Consider the following 27853-nt stretch of genomic DNA (forward strand, 5'->3'; position numbering starts at 1 on the left):
TTGCTAGGAGACATTAGTATGGTTAGGAAGCGGTTGGAAGAAGCTGGACTACCTCACACTTCTCCACCTACCGTCATATGCCATATCACATGTGAAGAGGCAGTAGTGCTACAAAATAGACTTCATAAGAGAAAAAAATACTTCTAATGCACGGATGCCATAATTGACCGAACTAGATGGGAACAAATAAAGAGTTACGCAGTGCTATAACCCGACTGGAATTTCGTGGCTTTCATCATTAGTTACGTTTGCGGCCGGGTTTTGACGACCCAATACCCCAATGCACATGTAAATTATGCAAAAGTGTGTGTGAGCGTTGGTGTTTGTATGCACCGAAAGGACAAAATCCTTAATGGATTACAGCAAAGAACAGTGTTAGCAATTTACAACTATATACACGTTTGTGCGCTATCTACTGTACCTATGTATTATTGCGCCTATATGCTGGTCACTGGAAATCCCCGCCTGGTGGCCATGATCGTTAAGGCATTGAAGTCTAAATGGTCTGATACCGTGGTTAGCCGGTTCGAGTCCCGTTGTTCGAAAACATTTTCACCGTCAGAATGTTGGGCAGCAGGGTAGGGGAGATCGTGGTATAGAATTTCTAACCACTATATCCGCAGTGCTCATGTAGTGATGGGATATGCCGCTGTTGATGGTGATTCGTCCGTCGGATGGATACGTTAAGCCTTGTGCAGACCCATTGGTGCTATTCGACAAGAATAGGCTATGTGCCCCGATTCACCCTCTCTCTTCCTACTATTATATTTCATTTCCTCTCATTAACTCCTCTCTAACGCCAGGAAGGGCATCCTGTAATAAATCTCGCCACGACAGATTAATCTCACCTCATACCCGACTCCGTAGATAAACCGGACAAGGACTGGACAAACAAACAAGCATGCTGGTCACTGAAAAGGAGTCGCGATTAGGTGATCTGTAGTATACAGTATTCGAAAGACCTTGGTTATAGAGAGCCTACGATTCACTGTTGAGGCGTTTTAGGTATATGCGGAGTGAGGTATTTTCCCATTCGTAAGCTAAAATAAATGAATATTAACATGAAACCTTGTAAGCAAACGTTGATAGATGTGTTAGATGTTGTATTCTGCTCTTGTTTAAGGACTAGATGTCCGTTCAAGCGACCATGATTTCTAATGTTTACTTCTCGTGGGACTATGGGTAACATTCATCCACATGAGTGGGGGAAGATGTTATGTGTTCCGTGCAGGGAGCGTTTCTCTTACAATGGTTTCAGCTGGTAACAAGGCTTTAATAGTGCATAAAGACCTGAATTTGCGATATTAAAAGCAGATTAGACGGGCTTTCTAGAAAGGTACCGCATGGTTTTTACTGAAATCAGCATTGTGTGTCTTTCAAGGCTGGCCGCAGGTTGCGCTTTGTTGGGGAGAAATCCAATATGGCTGAACGTGTGAGGCTGGCGCGCTTTAGTTCTCAGACTATTTTGACTTAAGTTGGAATCTTTTTACAGGACAGTGCACACATTTTGTTTTATGGTTTGGTTCTAGAGGTGAGGTGTTCTATTCTTTGAGTTTGGGCTTTATAAAGCGGTGATGTGCTTGCAATTTTGGTATCAAGTACCTGTAAACAAACATTGATCTGCTGGAACCTTAAAACATTTGCTTGTAAACACACACTAAAGGGTTGTGTAGACTTGGTTGTTGCATTTGTGTGAAATGAAATTTGTAATATGCACTATTTTAGTAGTACGTTTATTTCGTTAGCGTTTCTACTTGTTGGATAATGGCTTGCTTTTGTTTGTTTCTTTAAGGTCACTGAGATGTCTAGTACCTATGTTGCTGACACTTCTGATGATCACAAGGCAGATAATACCTTGATTATCATTGTGAACAACGATGGTACTGTGTCTGTAGATCAAGAGACCCTGCAGAATTTATTGGGTAATTTTCTTTCTTTTCCCATCATTAATACTAACCTATTGTTATAGAGTGTGTGAATGTTTCTAAAGGTGTAGTGTTCATGTACAGATGGGTGGTTTGTTTGGTCAGTCGGTTTAGAACCCATTCGTCCATATGGTTTTATCAAGACGTACTGTTTTGAGTTTCACTTTATTACTTCTTCAACATTTTCTATATATTGAATCTTATTTTAACAAAGTACTTAACCTGTTTAAGGCTACAGTAGTTTGAAGTTGCATTTCACAGCCGTGTTCATTATCATGTTTAGGTTTAGCAGAATGGAACAGATAATGAAGACTGATAAATATTGTTGATTTATGGCATTTCAGTAATTCTCTACTAATGTGGGTGCTAAAAGAGAGGTTAGGAATCCAATGTGGGTATTAGTTCAGCCCGTGGGCCACCATATTTGTAATGTTAGAAGTAAGTGGAATTAGTGAAATTTTACTTGGAGAGCGCCTCGGAGGAGAGATGTGTTCATTGAGATGTCCAGGAACCCATCATCCCCTCCTAGATATTACACGCCATTTTCATTTGGCCATTGTAATGTGGCATGTGGTATCCTTCCCGTCAAGAATGTTGATCATAATCCGTTATCCGTAAGTGTTTTGTTTGTCTAACGCTGTCATGTGCGATTTCTTTGCTCACTGAAGTTCTTTGGTGTCGTTTTATTGATTTTTGTCATTTGATGTAATTTGAAGGGCTGTCACTTCATGTGCCCTAACTGATTCATTAAACAATTTATTGGTTCTTTAAAAATTATATACGTAGGCCTATATATGAATTGGTCCAGGGATCATGCTATTTTTCTTTCAACAAATACCTGTGCTGGACATATGGAGGAAAAAAAAGAGAATTCACAGACATTCAATGACGGCCCGAGCAGTGGAATGCAACATAATGGAGTCCCTTTTACAGCCCGTAAGTTCGTATACATATTTCTCGCTAGTAAAGACGTATTTCTTAATCAACCTCTGATTTGAGACTTTATTTGAGTAAAATCAATTATTATCTTCCATCTGTGACAAATAGTACAGTGATATTTCATGGATCAACATCATTCACGTAACCCAGGCTGCAAGCGAGTAAACAAACGACAGTCGTTCCGTGTCTGTGTGAAATGGGTCCATGGGCTGAACTAATGATTTCAACATGGCATAGCTCGCACAATATTATAACACACTGCACAAGGCTGCCAACTTAGGGTACAATCCTGGGATGGAAATCCCAGAGAGTAGAGATGGAGGCTTGGTGCAGGATGATGCTCTTTTTTCTTTTTGTTAGTTGAGGGGAGTGCTGATAGCGTTGTTAGATGTTACCAACTGTTGAAGGCAATGTAGGTATGTATTTCACACACATATATATGTAATTTGAAGGGCTGTCACTTCATGTGCCCTAACTGATTCATTAAACAATTTATTGGTTCTTTAAAAATTATATACGTAGGCCTATATATGAATTGGTCCAGGGATCATGCTATTTTTCTTTCAACAAATACCTGTTTGTCGAGCAAAGGGGGTCCGGGGGTGTAAGCCCCCAGGTTAGAAGCCGCAAAGCGGCCCTAGGCTTGTAGCTTCTAGTTGCTGCCAATCTCTGTACTTACGAACTAATGAGTGAGTGATGCTTCGATAGCTGGTGGTGGTGATTATTGTTACACGATTGGTGAGGACTTGTTCTTGCCGTACGGATGGTTAGGATAGGACCTGGACAAGACCATTGGTCTGGAGTGATTCTTGTCGTGCGGACGGTTAGGATAGGATCTGGACAAGACCTATGATGTAGGGACAAGCAAAGGGGGTCCGGGGGCGTAAACCCCCACGTTAGCAGCCGGAAAGCGGCCCTAGGCTTCTAGTTTCGTGTGGAAACACGATTGGTCTGGACTGGTTCTTGCTGTGCGGATGGTTAGGATAGGATCTGGACAAGACCATTGTCTTGCGCTTTTATTGTGCTGGGGTTGGTAACGGATTATGATCAATACCATTGACGGGAACGAGGTCACGTGCCACTTTACATTGGCCAATAGGAATGCAAGTAGCTACTTCAGAAATGAAAATGGTGTGTAATATTCTTCATTAGATTATAAAAGTAAATGTGCTTCATGGGGCGGGTTAGTGGGTTCCTGGACATCACAATGAACACATCTCTCCTCTGAGATGCACTCCAAGTAAGATTTCATTAATTTCCACTTACTTATAACTTGAGAAATATGTTGTCAACCAGGCTGGAGTGAATTTATTTGTTATACTGCTACTGTAGTCATCTTTTGTGGCGTCTAAGTACCCTCTCCTGTAGCCTATCCCGCTGTTGTGAGAGGGGACTGACACCTATTGGTTTGCGCATTTCCTGGCTAGTGACACACAAAAAAAAAAAAAAATGGTCTTACATGTCAGGGGTGTTTAACAGAAAGGCAAGGGCTCTGTTTCATGTCAGCCATTGGCCTACATTGTTGTCGTCTGTAATGGATTTGAGGTGATAACTCTTGTTAGGATCCATTAGCAAGGTGAAGTTGGCTATTACTGCTAACTGTGCTAAATTATGGGGGCTTCATAAAATGTTTCCAATGGTGGTTTGTGCTCGGCAGTGGGTTTGAGTAATGGCGGAAGATTTTGCTGTGTTTTATTTATTTATTTATTTATTTATTTATTCAGGATCAGTAACAGCATAACGCCGAATTACAATGATCCGAGCTTTGTACAATAGATATTAATCTAAACTGAAAGATATATAAATATTTACAAAGGACAAATATACACAATAAAAGTGTACAATCATATATGTAATGCATATTTACATAACCAATGACATTAACAAAGGAAAATACATTTACAGTAAATACAGGAACAGAACAAGAAAGAACAAGAAGGAAAATTAAGTTAGGGCCTATATATCATGGCAGAAGGAAGGAAACTTTTCGAAGATGTCTAGGTTCTTGTTGATAGATAAGGTATTAAACATTGCTGGAATACGTACAGAAAGGAACCTTTGGGTGAGAGAAAGCTGGAACTAAGGAATATGGAATAGGGTCTTAATTCTGGTACTGCAGGATGGGAAATGGAGGGTGAATAAGGAAACTAAATCTGGAGACCTAAGTAGACCATTAGCTGCATAGATACATAATAAATACTGCTTTGTATAGCAGCTTTAGGTCGGCTACTTTCCTCCGAGCAGAAAGAGTCTTGAGTTTCAGTTTCTTCTAGGGGTGGGATGGTGGCAGTGATCACTCCTCTCCTCTGCAAGAGTTTTAGGATAACATATATTTCATCTTGTGAAGTAATGCGCTACATGTTGGGGCCTCCATCATAGGATTTTGTCTTTCTGGATTGGTTAGTCCATTGACTAATGACAATACTGTTGGTTTGGCAAAAAAAATTAAATGAATTCCATTCTTTTTTGTACTTCATATATTTTAAGTGTGCCTTTACAATACTTCAAAGAAATTATCTTTTTTGTTGGGAAGGGACATGTTTCATCTATGTTTTGGAGACATATTTAGCCTAATAACAAAAGTATGATAAGATTTTTGGCGTTCCTAATGAATTGTTATACACAATTCCGTCAAATGTACATTTTAAAAATACACTTAAACAGGCCTACGTGTGTTAAAAAATATATATTTGTAGATAAAATGCCATGTCTTCAGAGGCAATGTAATGTTAAAATACAATGTTTTTAATAGACCGTGTGAATGTCCAATGAAATGGTGTATGGCTTTTAATGCCGGGAGTGTCTGAGGACAAGATTGGCTCAGGTGCAGGTCTTTTGATTTGACTCCCGTAGGTGACCTGCGCGTCTTGATGAGGTTGAAATGATGATGAAGACAATACATACACCCAGCCCCCATGCCAGCGAAATTAACCAATGATGGTTAAAATTCCCGACCCTGATGGGAATTGAGCCCGGGACTCCTGTTATCAAAGACCAGCACGCTAACCATTTAGCCATGGAGCCGGACAATATCCAATAAGAGATGTTGAATGATAGTCCAACATTTATACTGTATATCCAACATCTAATGGACTGAAGTCCATTCAGGTGGAACTTCATCAAAATGCAGGTTGAATTGCCGGATAGGTTTACTGACTCCGAGTATTATGGAGAAAATTTAGAATAGGAAGTTCCTTTGCCTGTTCTTCTCCCCGCCCTCTCTGTCTCTCTAGCCCGACCGACCTGCATGAGGCCTTGTGTTAGACTATTTTATTGTAGCACAATTAATTAAGAACGCCATGAATCTTAACCATACTTTAATGTTAGACTGAAGATGTCTCCAAAACGGAAATTAAACATGTTCCTTTCTTATAAAAAGGAATAAAGAATGTTTAAGTATTGTAAAGGTAGAGTTTACTCAAATCCTCTTAAAACTTTCTCAAAGTTGACAATACAGATTAACTATGAAGTCCATTTCTCGTGAATACGTTGTGAATACATATGGGACTCGCTTTGTGGTTTCATAATTCACAGAAATGGGAAGTCGTGTGGCTGTACATGATGCAAGCTCTATCGGAGGGAGTAGAAACTGTTCTAGCCAGTAGAAACATAGGAAATGATTGCATTTCCCAGATTGACGTAGTCTCCATTTTAATTTTCCTGTATAAACAAGGAATACTTCTGAGGGCGGGTGGGCAAGCGTTAAGGAAGGCTCTCTGCTAGTTTGGGTAAGTTATATTTTCTCATTCCTAAATATGCGCTCCCCTTATTATTATTATTATTATTATTATTATTATTATTATTCTTTCGAATGGGCCACCAGAGGACCACGTGCCAATTTCAATTCCTTCTTCTTTGTTCTTTCCTTTTCTTCCAGTACGCTTTCATCTGTTCACTATGTTTCTTCTTTCTGTCTTCAGACCACTTTGAACCAGTCGTTTTTACTTTCCTACCTTGGAATCCTTCTATTTTCAATACTTTTAACCGAAAGCCTTCTCTATTATTTATTTCTTCTGTTGTTATATTGTTTTTTTCTAAATCCTTTCTTACTTCGTTGACCCAGCATTATTATTATTATTATTATTATTATTATTATTATTATTATTAATAGGTCTTACAATATCCTTTGAAACAAACAGATCATTTTTTCACATCCCTCAATGGTAAATACAATGACAATTGGTGGGCAGGATATCAAAATTGTTGATCAGTTTAAGTATTTAGGAGAAATCATAATTTATAATCTTAATGAGAAACCAGGGGCCTGTTCCATGAACGAACTTTGCAACTTTTCAACTTTTCACTTTTCAATTCTTGCAAAGTGCAAAGTCTTTCTGTTCCACCATGATCTAGGTTGTACTTTTCAATTTCTTCGCAAAGTGAAAAGTCTTTGCGAATGAGTGATCCGATCAAGTTTACAACAGTAAATATTACATTTACCCTCTCTCCAGGGATCATACATATGGAGGGCCCTTGTCTTGGGTTAAGGGTGAAGACCTCAACGGCATCTACGGTGGAGATGATGGACTTCGGTACGGTGGAGATGGCGGAAGAGGCAACCCATCCTTCTGGCGTGTACAGATGGAACCTACTGCCTTGTAGGACGAGGAAGGCATCCTCAAAGGCTAAGGGAGTAAACCCTGAAAGAAAATCCTCTTATGCGTTGGGCCTAGCAAGTCAGCAAGAGAGTATTCAGTACAGTCGCTTTCAATAAGGAAAAGAGCCTCGGAAAGAAGATTATAGACCGGACTGACACGTCCTCTCAGACAATTGTAAAGTATGATGACCGTAAGGCTGATGATATAGAATGTTCTGAAAGGAAACCCCAAATAAAAGAGACCCAAATACCGAATCGCAACTATGAACATTCTATCATTAACTGGAAAGGTAGAAGAACTCCTAGACATGATGGATAGAAGAAAAATATCAATATTGGGATTAAGTGAGACCAAATGGAAAGGGATTGAAAGTAAGACACTTCGTAGAGGATATAAATTATGCTGGAGTGGACAGGATAAGGCAGCGAAAAATGGTGTTGGATTCTTAATTAACGAAGGGACTGATGCTACAGCTGAAGTTATCTGCAAAAGTGATAGAATCATTAAAATGTTCATGAAACTGGAGAACACTAAGTACACCGTCATACAAGTTATTTATTATTTAGCGTATGACATTAAGAATAAAAAACACAAATCACAAATTAAATATACAGTACACTATGTAGGTTACAATTTCACCATCAAGCTCTGCAAATAGTCTATACAAGAAGGATGTCACAGCGGCTTGTGCGAAACTGCCAATTTAGGAACTAGTTACAAGACTAGGGTATGATAAGAGATTATTGGTCTGGCTTGTAATAAGACTGTTGTGCAGAGGGCAACAAAGCGGTCAACAGGCCTCTAGCATCCCACACACTCCACAAGGTACGACGCGTTTAATCACCCTTTTGACTAATTAAAGCTTATCTGGTGCACTGCGCGGTTTTCTCTTTTCTTCAATGAAGTTGGCAGCCCTAGCCAGCCTATACAAACACAGAAAATGGTGGCAAATTTGAGTTTTACGCCGTCTACGTTTTAATTCTTGTAAATAAGAACACTTCTAGGGGTCAGTTAGTGGGGCAAGGAGGAGCATTGATGCCAGGAGGCTTGTAGTGAGGTTGTGCACGAATAACCTGCACACAGCATTCCAGCTTCCAAGATCCTTGTTCAAGTCTAGCAACTCAGAACCACTCGTACATTCTCACGTAACAGGTTGCCGCTATGACACTATTATATGCTAAGAGTATTGAGCAGTCCCTCTAAATTCAAAAAAATTTTGCATATATTTTCCTTATGTACGATCGATCAATGCGGGAAAATTGTGATCGAGGACAAATAATTTTTCAACGATCCATGTGATAAAATGATCGAGAAACGATGGATGCGGGGGAAATTTAACATTGGTTTATATGGAACATTTTTGGGACCGAATAAATTCACCGATGAATTCGGGAAATCAACATTTCCAGGAACGATGCATCGAGGTTCTACTGTATTTGACTTGTATTATTATTATTATTATTATTATTATTATTTATAAATCCCCCCCCCCCCCCAATCAGTCCTTTTTCATTATGTCTCAAGACTGTTACGCTTGCACGTGTTGTTAAAAAAATTCCGCTTAAGGATCTTCCGGATTTCTCTTTTTGAAAGTTGGCAGGTATGCATACCAGATGTTACACACCAGGTCAGTGTGCTCTGGGACTCGCATAGGCAGGGGCGCCACTCCCTGGGTAGGGCTGCCTCTGAAGAGGGTCCCTACCTGCTACCACCCATCTTCCCTGAAATTCCCAAATTCATCCACGCCCTTTTATTACACTGACTTCCATCATACATGAAACCTATTACTTTCACCCCAGCTTGTTCCAATTGAATTATGACCTGAATTATTATTTTTGACAATAGTTCTCCAGGAGTTGCATTCTTGCTAGCATACTCTGCTACAGGCTGGATCTTTTTGCGCAACAAAGGACAAGCATAAATACAAGCATGTGATTGGCAACGATGTTCTTATTGATTGGGTGGACCATAAATCTAACATTGTTTCATAATTTTAACTATATTGATACGGATCTATGTAATAAAGTTCGTAAATTGTATTTATGTGGGTTTTCGAATTTTCATGGACTTGCTTAAATAGGACGGTAAGTTAGGAAAAATGTGAGGGACAGCTCCTGGCCTTAACCTCCACCTTATTTTCGGAATTTCAACTTTTTCCCTATTAATAATAAATGAGTCTACCTTTAAAATAAGATCTTCCGAAAAATGACACAAATTCTAGACTTATGCGTAAGCTGCATGTCTTTTCTTGGGATCGCTCTAGCCCACTGAGGGAAATGCTCCTCCTTTTCAGGTGGAGAGAAGAAATGTTTACCTTCACCTGACCTGTAAGCAGATCGACACCCTGGCACAAAGCACTGCAGCATTTTCACACTATATTCCAAAATATAGTTATTACACACACACAAAAAAAAAAACGCTCCCGCTACAAATAAAAATATGCGCACCCAGTATAAACAATGCCATCTGTTCACCCAAAGTGATCGTTGCGCTGCAGTGGCAAATCTCCGCACTGTAGCCACTAGTTTCTCCAGTGCTGTAATGGGAAGCGAGTCGAATTGCTCTCTCTTCTTCTTTCTATTCGCTATGCTAAATGGAATAACCTCATCATGCTGGTTTCTCCTAAAGCAGTCAGTAATTCAGAGGGAATGCCATCAATTCCAGTTGCTTCACTCCTATTTAGGTCTCTCAGAGCTCTGTCGAATTCTGACCTCAAAATTGGGCCACCCATTTCAACAGCATCAACAGCCTTTTCTTGTTCCAGAACCATATCATTTATGTCCTTACCTTGATACAACTGTTGGATATGTTCCTGCCATCTTTCTGCCTTGTCTTCTTTCCCTAGAAGTGGTTTTCCATCTGAGCTCTTAACATTCATACACCTAGTTTTCCTTTTTCCAAAGAGTACCTTGATTTTCCTGTATGCAGCATCTACCTTCCCAAGGATGATACAACTTTCAACGTCCTTGCACTTCTCCTTCAGCCATTCTTCCTTAGCCGCCCTGCACTCCCTATCCACTTCATTCTTTAATCACCTGTATTCTTTTCTGTCTTCATTTTTTGCATTCTTGTATTTTCTTCATTCATGGATCAGGTCTAGTATCTCTTGAGATATCCCTTGATTCTTAGTTGATTTTTCCTTTCTTCCTAACATCTCTTCAGTAGTCCTACTGACCGCATTCTTCATGACTGTCCATTCTTCTTCTGTGTTTCCTTCAGCCTTTCCATTTAGTCCTTGTGCAACATGTTCCTTGAAACAATCCTTTACACTCTTTTCTTTCAACTTGTCTAGATCCCATCTCCCTGGATTCCTTCCCTTCTTCAATTTCTTCACCTTCAGATGGCATTTCCTGACTAGCAAGTTGTGATCAGAGTCCACATCTGCTCCTGGGAATGTTTTGCAATCCAACACCTGGTTTCTGAACCTCTGCCTAATCATAATGAAGTCTATTTGATACCTTACAGTGCCTCCAGGTCTTGTCCATGTATACAGCCATTGTTTGTGGTGTTTGAACAAGTATTAGCAAGGACTAAATTGTGATTGGTGCAGAATTCAACCAGCTGACTTCCTATTTCATTCCTTTGTCCCAATCCGAATTCTCCTACTGCATTACCTTCTCTTCCTTGGCCTACCACTGCATTCCGGTCTCCCATCACATTTAGATTCTCACCACCTTTTACATACTGTATGAAATCTTCTATTTCCTCATATATTCTTTTGATTTCCTTATCCGCTGTACTTGTAGGCATAAAGACCTACACTATTGTGGTGGGTATTGGTTTGGTGTCTCTGTGGACAACAATAATCCTATCACTCTGCTGGTCATAGTAGTTTACTCGCTGCCATATTTTCTTATTAATTATTAAACTAACTTTTGCATTTCCCCTGTTTAATTTTGTGTTGATAATTCTGTAGTCGCCTGACCAAAAATCCTGCTCTTCCTGCCAACGTACTTCACTTAAACCGACTACATCTAACTTAAGCCTACCATCTCCCTTTTCAGATTCTCTAACCTACCACAATGATTCAAACTTCTAATATTCCACGTTCCGACTCGCAAAATGTTAGTATCCATCTTCTTGGTGATTGCCTCCTCTCGTGTACTCCGCACCTGATGATCAATAGCTGCAGTCGCTTAAGTGCGGCCAGTATCCAGTAATCGTCAGATAGTGGGTTTGAACCCCACAGTCAGCAGTCCTGAAGATGGTTTTCCGTGGTTTCCTATTTTCACACCAGGCAAATGCTGGGGCTGTACCTTAATTAAGGCCACGGCCGCTTCCTTCCCAATCCTAGGCCTTTCCTATCCCATCGTCACCACAAGACCTCTCTGTGTCGGTGCGACGTAAAGCAAATAGCAAAAAAAAGTCGTCTAGACTGTCGGCCTTGTAACTTCTGAAAGGCAGCTATTCCCCTTTTGATGAACCATTCATTAGTCTGATCTCTCGACAGATACCCATCCGACGTGGTTGCACCTGCGGCTCGGCTATCTGTTTCATTGGGACACACAAGTCTCCCCACCGCGGCAAGGTCACATGGTTTGGAGGGGAGGATTCCTCATTAGGTTTTGCAAATTGCGATGATCCATTATGCTGTAACATGACAGATGGGCTACCACAACTGGTAACATTATACTCCTATGACTGAGATTTTTTGCAACTACTAGCACGTATCCATTAAGACACTCTAGTCAGACTAACAGAGTCACTCCGATTTTACAGTTTGCTCACTCTGTCACTTAAAAATTAACATAATCATACCAGTTCTGGTTATACACTACATGGTTTCCACTGTGTTTTCCAAGAAGTCACTGGCTCTCCAGTGGTTTTCGTAGACTCCGCACTGACACGGCACATTGACTTGAGGTACTCCTGCCGTCAAAACGACAGCAATACGGCGAGGCACTGATTCTACAAGGTGTTGGAATTGTTCTGGACCCATGCATCTTGCACTGCTACCTACAATTGGTCTTGTGTAGTTGGTGCGGGGTTCATTGAGCATACACCAGCATCGACAGCGTCCTATAAATGCTCGATTGGATTAAGATCGGGGGATCTGGAGGGCCAATCCATGGTAGTGACTTTACTGGAATGCTCCTCCAACCCCCTGCATGCCACGACAGGTGGTGAGATGATATGGCTCATTGTCGTGTTGAAACATGGCGTCTCCATCAGGATACTCTAGGGCCAGGAAGGTATGCAGATGGTCTGAAAGAATGTCCATGTAATGTGCACCTGTCAGCTCTCCCTGCAGCTGGACAATGGGGCTTAATTGCAGGAGAATGCCGCCCAGACCAGAACTGGGCCACCTCCCGCCTGGAACCCCCTGTGTGTGAGGGACGCAGACGAAGAATACACCCACGGTATCCGCTGCCTGTCGTACAGGGCGATCGAGGGATGATCAAATTAGAACCATGAGACTACCTGTAATTGGTACCATCAGGCAGGGAACACCATGGGTCGCTTTTACTTGCGTGTAGTACCACTATGTTAGGTACAAAATAGGTTTGTGATTAGTAGCGACAGTGTGTGGCTCAGGATGCATTTTACAGTACCTGTGATTCATACCCTTATATGAGAAACACTGTGGGATGAGCGACACCATGGTTCTGCCTTGCCTATGCTTAGTATCCACTATGTGAGGAACACCACGGGATAGGGCAGGTCCCTGTGGTTAGTCCACTTATGGCATAGGTCTGTGTTACATGTGCGAATTTAATTACCTGTGAGTAGTACCATAATGGGCGGAATACCGTGGGTCTACGCTACTTTTGATTAGTACTGCAACAGGACAAACAGCATGGTTCTATTTTCCTAGCGATAAGTACCATTATGAGGGGCCGATGACCTGGATTTTGGACCCGTTTCGACTACAAGAATCATTGATTCAGTATTGTGCTTTAGAAGCAGTCCCTTGGTCACTAACACATTTGTTTAATGCTAGTTTCTGGGCATTGCGGGTCGGATCCACTGATTGTTTTAACTTCATATCCATCTATTCATTCTTCGTCTTCACGTTTTCGAATTTGAAACAGCGGTTGCATCTCACTAGGAGTCCACACCTCTCCTGCCCCAGCTCAGACAGCGGATACATTGCAAGAGCTGGTGAGGAGGACGTTTCAATCTCACCTGACTGCCGCTATCCGCTGAGGTCCTCTCCTGATTTGCTCCTCGGTCCTGGGGCGGCGTCTTCTTCTTCCCGGGGTAGCGGGTGGCTCTGCTGTGTCGCCGTCTGGTCGGTGGCGTCGGTCGATGCTAACACTCGACTGCGTTCCCTGTCCTGTGGGGCGCACATCGAGGTCTGCAACTCGACAGACATGCAGGCAGGCTGGGCCTGGACAGCAGCCTCAGAACGCCAGGGGGTGTCCTCCACTGCCGTGCTGCCATCCACCATCACGGGCGCTTTCGTAGTTTGTGCCCGGGTTACAGGCCCTTTCTGATGGGCCTGGGTCTGCGTCCACTTCACCTTGGCAGGTGGTCGATGTTCCTTGTTGGTCTGCATGTTCTTCGTAAAGTACAGCGGTTCAACTGGGGTCGTCCTGTTAACGGTCGAGATCCAATTCAAATACTATGACTCTTACGGTCATCAACAAAGGCCTCATATACCTCGGAAGTAGCGTGCACGGCTCAGACAATTCAGCAGTGGGATCAGAGAGGATCCCGTAGTCATATATAAACTCATCAGGTTACACACGTCGTACGACACGTTCTTTTGACGGCATAACACTTTAGAATGCAGTGCACATAATTAATATCAGCCAGAGACCCAGCTATCAACATAACTCAATCACAATAACAACAACAAGCATGCAGCTCATTCATGCAGCAGAGCAGAAGGATGCGTATCAATCGGCTATGAATAAAAGCGAAAAAATCCATGAGAGAACCGTATAACCAATATAAAAACAAGAATTACCATACCTGAAATATTAGCCGTCAAAATTAAAGGAAGGACGATAGTATAGGCTAAGTTTGAACAGATTAAAAACCCATCTGTAACTTAAAAATGCCACTCCGATCTGCGTGGGCTCCATTTTATATTCTTCTATCTATAAACAATGCAAAGATTCGATCCAAAGAGATATGACAACTATCTCATCAGAAAGAATGATGTCCCTTGTTCACAACCGAGAGCTGCCCTCTCTAGTGCAATCTTGGAAATAGTTAAGTCAATCAGTGAGATGCCCGGAAAAGGCCATTAGCAATGACAGCAAGGTAACTTTTATGAAGCTGCCATTCAAGCATGGCTCAGTCCTTGGGGCGGATGATGACCACCCAGCCAGGGATCACCTCAGCGATGATCTCGATGCTCGACTCTCCCATTAACTCGGCAGCCGCGTTGAGGAGGTCGAGTATGCGTACCGTCCCTCGGTCTGACCCCTGAGCTGAGCTCCGCTTGTAGTCCTGCTACGGCTCCCCTGCAGTCGTAGCCGGCCGGTGTCGCTGGTAGGCTTAGCTTCTCCATCCTGGTCCTCCTGAAAAAGAAATCGTGTTCTCACTCAGTGTTCCCACTTGATTTATATGGGTTGCTTTCAGAACCTTCTGGAGTCTTGCTGTTTCAGTGTGTGATTCCACTTTCTCACAGAACAGTCTCCAAGATTTTCTTCTTGCCTTCCGTATCTCTAGGTTATACTCGGTAAGTTTCGTATGATATTCATCCCAATACCTTTTCTAGATGATATTGTATAACAACATCCTAACCTCTTTTTTCATTTTGGCTAATTTGTTGTTCTACCACCTTACTGTTTTTGGTGCTGTTCTTTTCTTTGAGAGGCCAGTTTTCATGGAATGAGTCTATAATGGCCTCTTCTAATAGTTCCATTGCCTCATCCAATTCTTTGTGTCCTCTCACGTTAGTTGGAATTTTTTGTACAGCCTTCCCTAGAACTTCTCTGTATCTGTCCCAGTTGGTTCTTTTTGGGTCTCTGTACATCTCAGTTCCACATAGTCTCGCATCTATTGCAAATTGGATGTGTTGGTGGTCTGCCAATGATGGTTCCTCCAACACCTTCCAGTCTTTAATAAAGTTTGCAATATGCGTAGTGCTTAGTGTAATGCCTGTTACCTTCCTACAATTTTTATTTTAAAATGTAGGCTTGTTTCCTAGGTTTAGTATCGTCAACTCAGTTCCAGTAATAAACTCTAGTAAAGACTCACCCCTTGCATTGCGGTTTGTGCTGCCCCATGTTGTGTGGTGTGAATTTTGCATCTGCTCCAAGGACTAGGTGTTCGCCTTTCCTCTTTGCATTGCAAATTAGGTTCTCATCTTCTTGTGATGGGGGCAGATTAGTTGAGTCATATGGGAGGCAGAGCCTATAGTTATTTCTCTGGGTCCCTCCCAATTTCCAAGTTTAATCTTGGCCACGGTTAAGTCCCGTGAAGAACAATGTTCCTGCAACATATGACATTTTAATTTCTTGTTCACAAGAAGACATGTTCTGGGTATTTTTTATGTTGTATTGTATATCATCTTACCTCCAGATTCCGCCAGTCCTGCTACTCTGCCCTTGACTACCCATGGCTCTTGAATAAGGGCCATGTCAATAGCGTCGGACTTGAACTTCCTGGCGAAATTGGCCACAGCTGCTTTTTTTATGTCCGAGATTGGCCTGAAGGTCCTTCAGCTCCATCTTAATCAATATTGGGTTTCGTTTTCACCCTGATGGCTTGAAACTTGATCTGCCCAAGTCCGAGCTTAGCCTTAAGGCTTCTCTTTTTTTGAGTTCTTCAAAGTATCTTTCACCAAGGGCTAAAACGACTGTCCTTCCTGTCTTATCGAATGAAGTGGCATTCAGCACTCTCCACTCTTGTGTTAGAAGTTTGGTATCGTGCTGATTGATTCTGACAGCAGTCTGCTCTGCTGGAGCTTCTGTTGCCATTTCTTGTTTTGAGGCGATGATAGCCTGTCCAATTGGGACTTCTGTCTCCATTTCTTTATCTTGGGCTTGCTCCTGGATCTGCTGTACTGGAGCTTCCTTGGCTTCCCTTAATGTCGAAGTTTTTGAAAATGTTTCTGTATAAGCATCCATTTCCAAGCCTTGACTTGGGCTATTAACAATCCCCATGTAATTTAGATTCACTGAGAATATCACCAAATATTTCGTCAAAAAAGATGAAAATATTCTACAGGGGGCATTTCACTATCAAAGTGTGCTGGTAATATTGGCCCTTGATCAATATTATGAACGGGAATATATTTGTTGGCCCAGGGTCGCTATTACTCATGTCCATCCAGTTGTCCGCTTTGTCGCTATCTGTGTCAGCATCACTTGTGTTGCCGTTGCACTCAGACGAGCTGGAGAAAAGTTTTCGTCCTCAGACTCACATTCACTAAAATCAGACACTTCTTTGACCCTATCCTCCAATATTGAAACTATATCTTTATCACTGATCCGTTTTCGCAATGCCATTTTACTGGAAAACCGCAAAAATACGTAAGAAGTACGCACACGAGAAAACTGCATCACACAATGTATGTATTGCATAACTCCCTCAAACAGGAGAACAAACTCCGCAAGATACTGCGAGGTTTTCCCTCACTGGAAGAGTTGAGAGAACAGCTCCTGCCATCTCTGACCATATTTGGGTACCTCCTTGGCTAATAAACCCGCAATTTTCGAACGAAACACATCTGTTTCAGCCCAGAATTTAAGAAAAGTCGACCATATAGCCTATATGTTTCCGCCCGCAAGGAGTTAATTGTAATAAGTCCGCCTATTCATACAAGTATGCCATTTAATAAATGGTCTGTCTAAAAAAGCAACATAGGGCATATTTTGTCCTAGCATCAGCTTAAAATAACACAAGGATGCAAAAGCATATACAAAAACAGTGATACATGAAAAACTTAGAGATGAAATACAATCAACAATTGCAATAAAAATTTATGTTCATAGCTTCAATCTTGTTGTAGACGAATCTAGTTGTAAGAGGTCTGGGTCCAACCGTATTTACTACAACTATTGGTTGGCTGGAGGAATACTTTAAAATGATGAAAATTGTCAAATGTTATCTCTTTGTCATGCTTCTGGTACGGAGTGAAGTTTTGAAATCCGTAAATAGCTTCATGGAGAATAAAAGTATAGTCAGAATCTAAAAGTGAAACCAAAAAGCCGAGTGTGAGAATGAAAAATGATGTTGAAATAAAAGTTAATTTGAAGAGTCAAAAACATTACTTACTTCCTCTTTCCTCCAGCACTGTACTTGTATAGTTCAAGTTGGGTTGTTGTTGACCTTCACACTGAGGTTGTGTTGGAAACAGCAGGTGAGGGGATGAACATTGTGGTACTCAATTCTGCAGTCCGTATATCTCTATCCACCTAACTTTTAAAATTATTGTATCTATTTTTCAGCCAACCAGCATAATACTCCTGTTAGCCTTGTTCGTTTGTCTGGTCATTCTCATGGTGATGACAGTAGTCAAGACTCAAATGGGACGTGTGACAGTCAGAACGATGGCAATCCACATGTCAACCTTACTGTTGAGGGTTTCTACCCACCAGCTGCTGTACAGCCCACACCAGAAGGTAAGTTTCTGTTCACAAGTTTGTAACATTTGAAGACAGTTTTATATATATATAAAATTGGAAATAACTATGCAGGCAGTTTTTAGTAATTGCCTCTTTTGGAATCGTATTCTCTGCAGAGAATTACAGTAGAACCTCGATAATTCGAAATCAGTTAATTCAAAATCTCGTCTAATTCGAAGAAGCTCTCGTTCCCGGAAACATGAGATACAGTTATGCATGTTATTTAAATTGTTTAATTCGAAATACGGATAATTCGTAATTCGAAGTACAATGTCGGCCCCATTACCGAAATTCAGACTTTTAATTCGAAACTGCCTTTACATTTTAAAACAATAGTATGTTACAGAGTAATTTCAACTCGAAATGTATCCGCTCCGCGTCATAATAGAACGCGCGTTCCGGAACATGGAAGGGTAGCTTTCTGCACTTACACTCACTTCGGTGGGTCTACAGTGCGCTTCATGATTGCTAAGTTGAATGAAATCGGAATTCTTTTGTATTCAACCTTTTAAGGAACGCCGTAATATCACGCAACAGGCAGTGTGCGGAAAAACAGAATCCGCGAACACTGGCGATGCCGACAGTTGACGAAAAAGCGTAGCTCAGATAATAAATTCGTAGGCACCGAACAATATTGTCATTGCCGGTGAAACTGCATTGCTTTATTTTAATGCAAGCCCAAACGGTCTTATGGTTTTAAATGGGTCATAGTAGTACGTTGCAATGCACATGGGATGGAAGCGAGAAACTTTATCCTCTCGTCATAGGAAAGTTCAATAAACCACAATGTTATAAGGACGTCGCTCACTTTCCATGCTAGTACAAAGCATCTACATATGGAAACAGTACAGAAATCCAAAAAATAATGCATTTGCACAGGGGGGGCCGGCATAATTTATCCTCGTCTTTGAATTGTGTGATTTTTTTTTCTTTCGTTGCATGAGGTTATGTTTGTCATTGATTTATCCAAGTGCATTATTTGAACGTTGTAAATGCACCTTGTTGGATACATTTCGGAAATAGTTTTTTTCCATTGCATTTGAAAGGTTTAAACTGTGAATCGAGGTGATTGTATGTATTAATGGGTCTTAGAATACTTTGTGACGCGGCAAGTGTTTACATTTCTGAAGTACGAGAGAAGTGCCATGGCGGGAAATTGTACGAGGATAGAGTCATAGAAAAGTTCGATTTTAAGAGCATCGGGTACTTCCTTTGTAAATACAAGGCATCTAAACTGCGTAAAGTATAGTAATCCAATTAATAAAGCACTTGCACATGGGAGCCAGCATAGATTTCCCCTCGTCTTTGAATCGTGCTTTTTTTTTCTTTCGCTGCGTGAGGTTATGTTTGCCAGTGAGATATCCGAGTGCATTACTTGAATACTGTAAATGCACCTTCTTGGATACATTTTGGAAATAGTTCTTTTTTCATGGCATTTGAAGGGTATAAACTGTGAATCAAGGTTAGCTGCATGCAGTAACGGGCCATAGAATATTTTGTAACATGGCAAGGATTGGTACTTCTGAATTGCGAATTGGCGGTTAATTCGAAATCACGTAATTCGAAGTCCGATTTTTGAGTCCCAACGACTTCGAATTAACGAGGTTTTACTGTAATAATTGAACATGTTGGTGTAACATATTTCACCGGGCTGAGTGGCGCTGGCCTTCTGACCCTAACGTGGCACGTTCGATCCTGGATCAGTCCGGTGGTATTTGAAGGTGCTCAAATATGTCAGCCTCATGTCGAATGAATTTACTGGCACGTGAAAGAAGTCCTGCGAGACTAAATTTCAGCACTTCGGCATCTCTGAAAACTGTAAAAGTAGTTAGTGGGATGTAAAGCATATGACACTATTATTACTATAACATATACTTCTTCATTCTGCTTGTGACAGGGAACACATACTGTAGTTCATAATTTAGATTTATTTAAATTATGCTGCATTAGATTTGGTTTATTCTTCCTTCCGAGGTTTGTTCATAAATTGACGCAACACATAATAACACTCTTCTGCTGACTTGCTAAGTCTAACGCATCAGAGGATTTTCTTTCAGGGTTTGCTTCCTTAGCCTTTAAGCATCCCTCCTCTTCCCACAAGGCAGTGGGTTCCTTCTGTACTATCCCCAGATGGATGGATTGCCTCCTCCGCCAGTTCAGCTGTAATGAAAACTTTAATTTTACGCCTTTACTGCCTGCTAAGGTCTTCACAGGTATCGCTGTGCACGGGGCCCATGTTTACCCCATGGGACTGTGCCCCACCTGAACTTGGCCGCTACCATAACTTGGACTACAGTGCTGTTGCCAACTCCCGTGGCGTGGTCGCGCCTGACAGGATTTATCCACGTAAACACAGATCATCTCTGACATCTTGTGGACCGGGGTTAAGGAGGCTGTCTGATGCCAGCTAGGACGAGTCGAATTGAACGCCCTAGAAAAAGGTGGTTTAGGGCCGGTTCTACCACCTACTGGTAAAGTAGCGCGTAATTTGCCCTCCGCGTAAAAGGATGTTTCCGTCCGACCACTCCCAGGTAGCGCTGTCGGCAGCATAAATCGTCGTTACCCGGCGCGTAATTTCTCGGCCACTTCGAGGGCCCGATAAGACTTTACCTGCCGGGCAAGTTCTGAGAGCTGAACATTATTAGCTGTATTTCTGGTGATATGCAACTCAAATTAGCTTAGTATACTGAAAAAAGCAGTATACTGTAACAGTGATCGATATTGTATTGCAGGATTTTGAACATTAATGCTTCCCTTTAGTTGCAACGGTCACACCAGCCTCTCGCATCGGTAGCGCAGGGAACACATTTTATACGTCAAGCTTTCGTAAAGAAACTCTAAAAGGATGTAAAATCAAAATCTGTTTGGAAATCATTTCAAATGGGCTTTAATTTTCTACTTTTTCAGTTTTCGGACACAAAATATATATTACTGTATGTATCCTACCTAACCCAAGCGTTTTCGTAGCGTAATGGTTAACACGTTCGCTTCATAATACGAAGTGTGCAGGTTCGAGTCTTTATTATGACGAATCTTTTTTATTTCCATTATTAGCGTTGTGTTAATCTGTATGCCTCTTTTCATACGTTCTTATCACAATATTATGTCTACTAGGAAAATTGCTTTATATGTATGCTACCTATAGCAAGTGATGTTATGATTAATAGCATATAGGTCTGTCGCCCAGGTAGCAGATTCCCTATTAGTTGTTTACATAGGCTTGTAAATTATTTCGAAGAAATTGGAAACTACAGTTGAACGTGCTTTATACGTAACTATGTTCTACGTAATTCGTATTTGTACATAATTTCCTTTAGGTCCCGGGAGAATATAATATAAAAGCGTGTTAATTAAACCTTATTTATACGTAATCCGTTTATACGTAATTCGCTGTTATACGTTAAGTGTCAGTGAAATATAACTGAGTTTTGCGTAATTGCAATGAGAATGTACTTCTTAAAAAGAAACTACTGTACTTACGAAGTTTCCTCTTTGCCAGCGTAGGTGGAAGTAGAGCGATTGGGTTTCGGTGCTGAAACAGAACACAATGAGTTTCGCCGAGTGACATTGTTGTCCCTTACTTACTGGTGGCTTAACAAAGGCGAGTCCCATTCGCTCACCGACTACCTTCGTCGTTTTTGACACGCCGCCAAAGATTGAGATACCTGATAAGCCAAGTGGGCGGTTTTGGTGCGGAAACAACATAAAATACAGAAACATTTGTTTGAATATGAGAATTTCTTTCGTGGGAACAACAGCAAATTTCAAAGTATCGTCGCCATAAGACCTATCATTGTCGGTGCGACGTAAAGCAACTTACAAAATAAAATTCAAAGTGCATTATAGAAAAATGCTGGTTCAACATTTAATAACCCTGAGTGATGCAGGAAATGAACCTCTCTCCATTAATTTGCTACAAGCCATGGATTTTATTTCGGCTGCCTGAAAGCAGGTCTCATCTTCCACAACCAGCAACTGTTTCCGCAAACCTGGCGTCTTACCAGAAGAGGCTGCCTCTAATGATGATTATGGGGACGAAGTTTTGTCTAACAATGAGCTAACGCTACCGGAGTGTATAGAAGTCGATACTTTTGTGTTTTTCGATGATAATCTGGCTGTACGTGGAGAACTACCGGATGAAGAGATTATTGCTGATCTATGCCAACAACGCGGCGCTTGAATCTTGACACATAAACTGAGTGAAATGTTACGTGCAATCGAAGTGTGTAGGCGTTACATCAGTGCGAAGAGTTGTAGTGAAAATGCTTTGAATTCATTACTGAGTTTGCTAAAGGAGATTTATACTCTTAATGCAAGAAAAGTGAAACAAGCCAAACTATCTGATTTCTTTAAGGCTAGACCAAGTTCAAAATAATATTTTCTGTCTTAATTTATTTATTATTTCCAAGGATTTACTCATGTAGGTCTATTCCATTGGTTTTTCAGTAAATATATGATGTATTGTGTAAGTCTGATTTCTAAGTAATTCTGAGTTAAAAGTAGTTTCTTCTCTTCCCCTTGATATACGTATAAGTCAGGTTCAACTGTATTCCATTCCCGAATTCCTCTTCCGATGAATGGATATTTATCCCGATTAGCTCTTTACATTTACAGTACCTTCCAACTTTATCTTCATAAAGTTAAAAATTAAAATGAAATGCTTTATCAATAAATGGAAGCATCTGGAACTAAACGAGGTCACAGAACTAGTTGCAAATAGAGCATCGCGGAGATACTTAATCAGTTCACAGAAGCCTGCAGATAGAATGCTCAAAGGCAATAAGTCCGTAAAGAAGATGTGTGTATATACGTATATGGAAACGCATAAAAGAGAGTTAAGAACAATGGCAGGGAATGAAAATACACTTTAAAATGTAAATTAGAAATACGATGAAAACCTGCGTACCTTCTATTACGGAGCGAGCGACTTGACCAGTCCACTACGAGAATACCTTTCAAAAACACTGCCTTGCATGACAGGTTATAACTGGCGTAAGAAAATGTAATCTCGAGATTTTAATCCCAATTAGGTATTGATATTGAAGATCATAGATTAAAATCATGAAAGCTTGACATGAATCGTTGTCCATAACTCTTAAGACTCCCCTTATTAGGCTTGTTGGTGATAATCAGCAGACGCAAGCACAGGGAAATAAGATAATCGAAATGGGTTTCATGCATCTGACGATAGATAGCACCACACTCGAAAGCGAGAAATCGCTGAAAATCAGTCTAGCCAACCTCGTATATCGGTGTCTAGCTCCGGGTAGCTACCTAGCGCTTGCGCGGAGGTGGTTGGACGCAAGCCAAAGTACCAGCCGATTTACACCTCCAGGTAGTTTACCTCCCGGGCAGCTGCCAGCCACTTTACCAGCAGATGGTAGAACCGGCCCTAAATCAGATAAGAGAAGACCTAGAGAAGTGAGGAGAAACATACGATGCCCTAGCGAGAAAGAAGCATACCAGGACTGTAAGAAATGGAGGCACATCGTTCTTATACATCCTACCTGGCTCGCTGGAAGGAATTCATGATGATGATGATGATGATGATGATGATTGATTTGATGTGTAGTATTGAGTGGTGTTCTAACTTTTCCAAAGGTTCCTTAAAATATACCTTATGTCCAGAATATGTTATGCCCCACATATTTCTAAAGGTTCCCAGAATGATCTGCTTATGTCTTGGGCTAATTATGCGTCATGATGGTGATATTTCTTTTAGCACTACAGACTCGGTGGATCTTTGACTTGACACATCTGCTTTCCAGCGTTTCTGTCATTGCTCCACGGTATCCCTGACCTTTTCATGTTTTCCTTCTTTCAGTCTTAGCCAGTGGCAAAGCGTGCATTTTGAATAAGGGTAGACATTACAAATTTTCTTCTGATACTAATTATATATATAATTCAGAAAATGGAAATTGCTTTTCAACAAACAAATTTCTGCAAATCAAATTTATGAGATCAAGATGGTATAAGCAAGTAGATAAAGACCTCACTGAATTAGGATCACCAAATCTGCAGAATAGGAATATAATCAGGAAAATTGTTCACACAAGGGGATTTGAGGAAGATGTACAATGTACCTGGTCGGAGGAACAGTCAATTACTACAATTGATGAAAATGAACTATTGGGCAAGGATGAAAGCTCAACAAATGCTTGGTCCTAAATGACGCAGTTCTGCAGGAATAATAAAAATAAACACAATATAAGCACTCTGTATGTCAGGAAAACTTGTGACATGCATTTTTATATTCTTAGTAACTTCAACTCACCTAAATCCTTTTGTGTTTTAATTTGGTAGGTCAGTCGTTCTTTTCTGCAAAAACATCAAGGACAACGCTCCTTAAAGCCTGGGTTAACTCGCCAACTCGGAAAGCAGAGTCTTCTCAATGGGCAAAGAGGATAAACGCGTCTTTCATTACTCGTGGAATTTCTCAGAAATGTCTTTTGTGTTTCAAAGCTTTAATGCTGCGTTCACTAGATGCAGTTGTCGCAGGGAAGCTTAAAGCAGGGTCTAGAAATTTTGTGAGCTGTTCATGTATTGGTTGAAGATCCTTGCGAAAAATCAACTTCAAAATTTCATTTGGTAGCTTATGCTTTTCTGAATCAGAATAAAGTTCTTCCTCCTCAAACAAAGGGTACATCTCATTTAGAAGTTCCACAAAGTAATTTTCCTGCAAGTCCTGGAATCTTAAGTTCTTGTTGCACTATAAATGAATCCAGTATTTTGTATGTGAGACTGTGTAGTCGGAGCTTTCTTTGGCTGGAAGAATGTTGAACAGATTATTTGTAAACAGGAAGACAAAGCAAAGCAAGACCGTATGCTGAGTTGATAGAAATTTGATCCCAATTAATGTCTTCATCTTCGGTGACACTATGTACTGCTTTATTAAGTTCTTGAAAATGAATTTTTATTGTGGATGCTGCTCTTGAGAGTGATAATTCCACCTAATATCTCTCTGGTGAGGAAGCCTGAGACTTTGCTTACGGAGAAGTTCACTTCTTTTGGTAGACCTACTAAAAAACAAAAGAAATATATTGAAGTCGCTAATAAAAAGCTTAAATTGCTTTTTGTGCTTTAAGCCGCAAAGAAGTACTAAATCATTCTGTGTGCTTAACAATGAATAAACTGTGCTTGGGGATGAATTTTCTTTATGATAGCCTGTACACCATTACAGTCACCTTCAAGCACTGAAGAACCATCGTACATCTGGCAGACTAACTTGTTCCCAACTCCCCAGTTTTCCAAGTTTTCTAATATAACCTGTGATATATTTGCTGCACTATTTGTTTTTGGAAACATTGAAAAAGCCAACAGATCTTCTTTCAGTTTGATCATTGATTTCATATCAAAATATGGTGCTCATTTGAGCCTTACATGAAACATCAGTTGAGTCTTCAATGTGAACTGAAATGTTGAAAATAAACTCAGCCTTTGCAATCTCCTTCGTTATTGTGTCCTGTAATACATGAGTCACACATTCAATTAGGCCTATGTCATTCTGAATGGTACTAATGTTCCTACAAACATACCAGTGTACCCTGAGTTCATGTTCTTGAGCAAGTAAATCCAATAGCTCCAGATAATTTCCCTTGTTTACTGAATTTTCATCCTCGTGATAACCACTGTTTACCAAGGAGAGGGATTACCTGCACAAGACGACCTAGAAACTTTCTGTTTGCAGCCACTTTTTCACTCTCCTTAACAGCAGCAAGTCGAGCTTTCAGAAATTGCATGCTCGATTCAACCTCGACCTAGCATATGAAAACATTTCCTGTTCCTTAGATGGTTTTGTGAAGCCTGATGTTTGCGTGCTTTCCTTTCAAAACGTTTTACAGTTACAATACCCTCTTTGCTCCATTAAGCATTGCTGCCATAAAGAAGATGGTAATATAGCGTAAAGTTTGTTTCATTTGATGCTTCCCGTCGTATATCGAATACCACTGAGATTTTGAGATTTGAATTTTTAAATCACAGTATTTTACCATCTTACTGTCTTAAAATTAGGTTAGGACTAGGTCTCTTATTTTTCAGTTTAAATTTCCTTTCATATGTTCATTTGGAAAACTCATGAATTAATAAATTGTCATTAGGGTCAAGTGTGCCTAAATTGCACATTTCTGTGTCTGAATAATGCAGTTAAAATTGAAATAATTGATAAATAGAATCAACCTATTCAATACAAAAGAATAAGAAATGTAGTAAATTACATTCCCATTTAATAATAAGTAGAAATGGTACCAGTTTCGACCCTAGTCCAGGTCATCGTCAGCCAATTAAAACAAGAAAAACAATGCATAGGAAAAGGAAAAGATTAAGTACACTCCGGATCAGTAGAAGAGGCGATATAAATGAACGGGGGTAGACACTGTAAAACTCAGAAGAAGTAAAATGAAAGTCAGTCAAAAGAAAACAGTGCGCAATTCTCTGAGCGGCAGCATGGCACACGCAGTGCTAGGCAAAGTCCCACAATGTTTACGAATAGCGGAGAGCGGTTAAATGAGCTAGTTTTTAAACACTGTCGGGCACAAAGTCATATCATAATCGAACACATAAGAAGATCCATAATCGTGCAAGAGTTGAAGATGAGTAGATCTATTGAAGTAACTTGCCAGCTCCTGGTGATCAGCGCGATATATTTAACATCAGGCACTGTGGTTTCAAACGCCAAAGCAAAATGGAGAATAGCTTGAAGATCCAGTCATTTTCCTCGGTCACGGGAAAGTAAGTATATAGATAAATATAATACAATTCAATATAATTGGATAAGTAATTGTGCTCCTATAGAATACTTAGAACAGTTTACGTTTGAAACCACAGTGCCTGATATTGAATGTGTCGCGCTGATCACCGGGAGCTGGCAAGTTGCTTCAATGGATCTACTCGTCTTCAACTCCTGCACGATCATGGATCTTCGTATGTGTTCGATTGTGATGTGACTTTGTGCCTGACAGTGTTTAAAAACATGCTCATTTAACCATTCTCCGCTATTCATAAACATTGTGGGACTTTGCCTAGCACTGTGTGTGCCATGCTGCCGCTCAGAGAATTGCGCAGTTTTCTTTTGACTGACTTTCATTTTACTTCTTCTGAGTTTTACAGTGTCTACCCCCGTTCATTTATATCGCCTCTTCTACTGATCCGGAGTGTACTTAATCTTTTCCTTTTCCTATGCATTGTTTTTCTTGTTTTAATCGGCTGACGATGACCTGGACTAGGGTCGAAACCGGTACCATTTCTACTTATTATTAAATGGGAATGTAATTTACTACATTTCTTATTCTTTTGTATTGAATAGGTTGATTCTATTTATCAATTATTTCAATTTTAACTGCAGTATTCTTCAATACGGAACAATGAAATTTTTAACTTTAAATCTGAATAATGCAATCGGAAGAATGCCTACAATGATGTGACACACTAACACATAAAATACTACGTAACGCAATCACATCAACCCACACCGTACTACCTAGTGAGAAAACGAGAGGATACACAGAATAGTGAACTATCTGAAGGTTTGTGAGCTCTGACGTATATACCATATTTGCTCACATGTATTTTGCACCCCATTTTAACATTTGAAATTGTTGTAAGATGTGTATTGTTTAATGTAACGCCTTGTGTAATATAAATGCCTACATGCTTGCCTATTCCCACATTTTGGCTGATGATGACGCAAATCAGCGTTGAAACTAGTTCCACGTACAAATACATGTTATAAATAAACTATAACATTTTTGTATTGAAAAGGTGGACCGTTTTAAATTTTCCTATCATCCTTTCTCAGTTCAATAGGACAAAAATGAAATTCTTAGGTTTAAAGGGATTGTGTCTGCGAAGGCGAACATTTCTCTATCAG

The 27853-nt window shown here is 40.5% G+C and overlaps 1 protein-coding gene across 1 annotated transcript in view; it reads left to right on the top strand.

The window, feature by feature from the left end:
- Positions 1 to 1213: 1213 nt before the first annotated feature.
- Positions 1214 to 27853, top strand: part of pps (protein partner of snf) — a 709730-nt gene continuing 683090 nt past the window's right edge. The window contains exons 1-3 of the mRNA XM_067153098.2: positions 1214 to 1531; positions 1793 to 1922; positions 17812 to 17985. Of these exons, the coding sequence (XP_067009199.2) occupies positions 1802 to 1922; positions 17812 to 17985 (295 nt within the window). The 5' untranslated portion in view covers positions 1214 to 1531; positions 1793 to 1801. The remainder of the gene's footprint in view (positions 1532 to 1792; positions 1923 to 17811; positions 17986 to 27853) is intronic.

This window comes from Anabrus simplex, chromosome 8 (genome assembly GCF_040414725.1).
Source record: "Anabrus simplex isolate iqAnaSimp1 chromosome 8, ASM4041472v1, whole genome shotgun sequence".
NCBI lineage: Eukaryota > Metazoa > Arthropoda > Insecta > Orthoptera > Tettigoniidae > Anabrus > Anabrus simplex.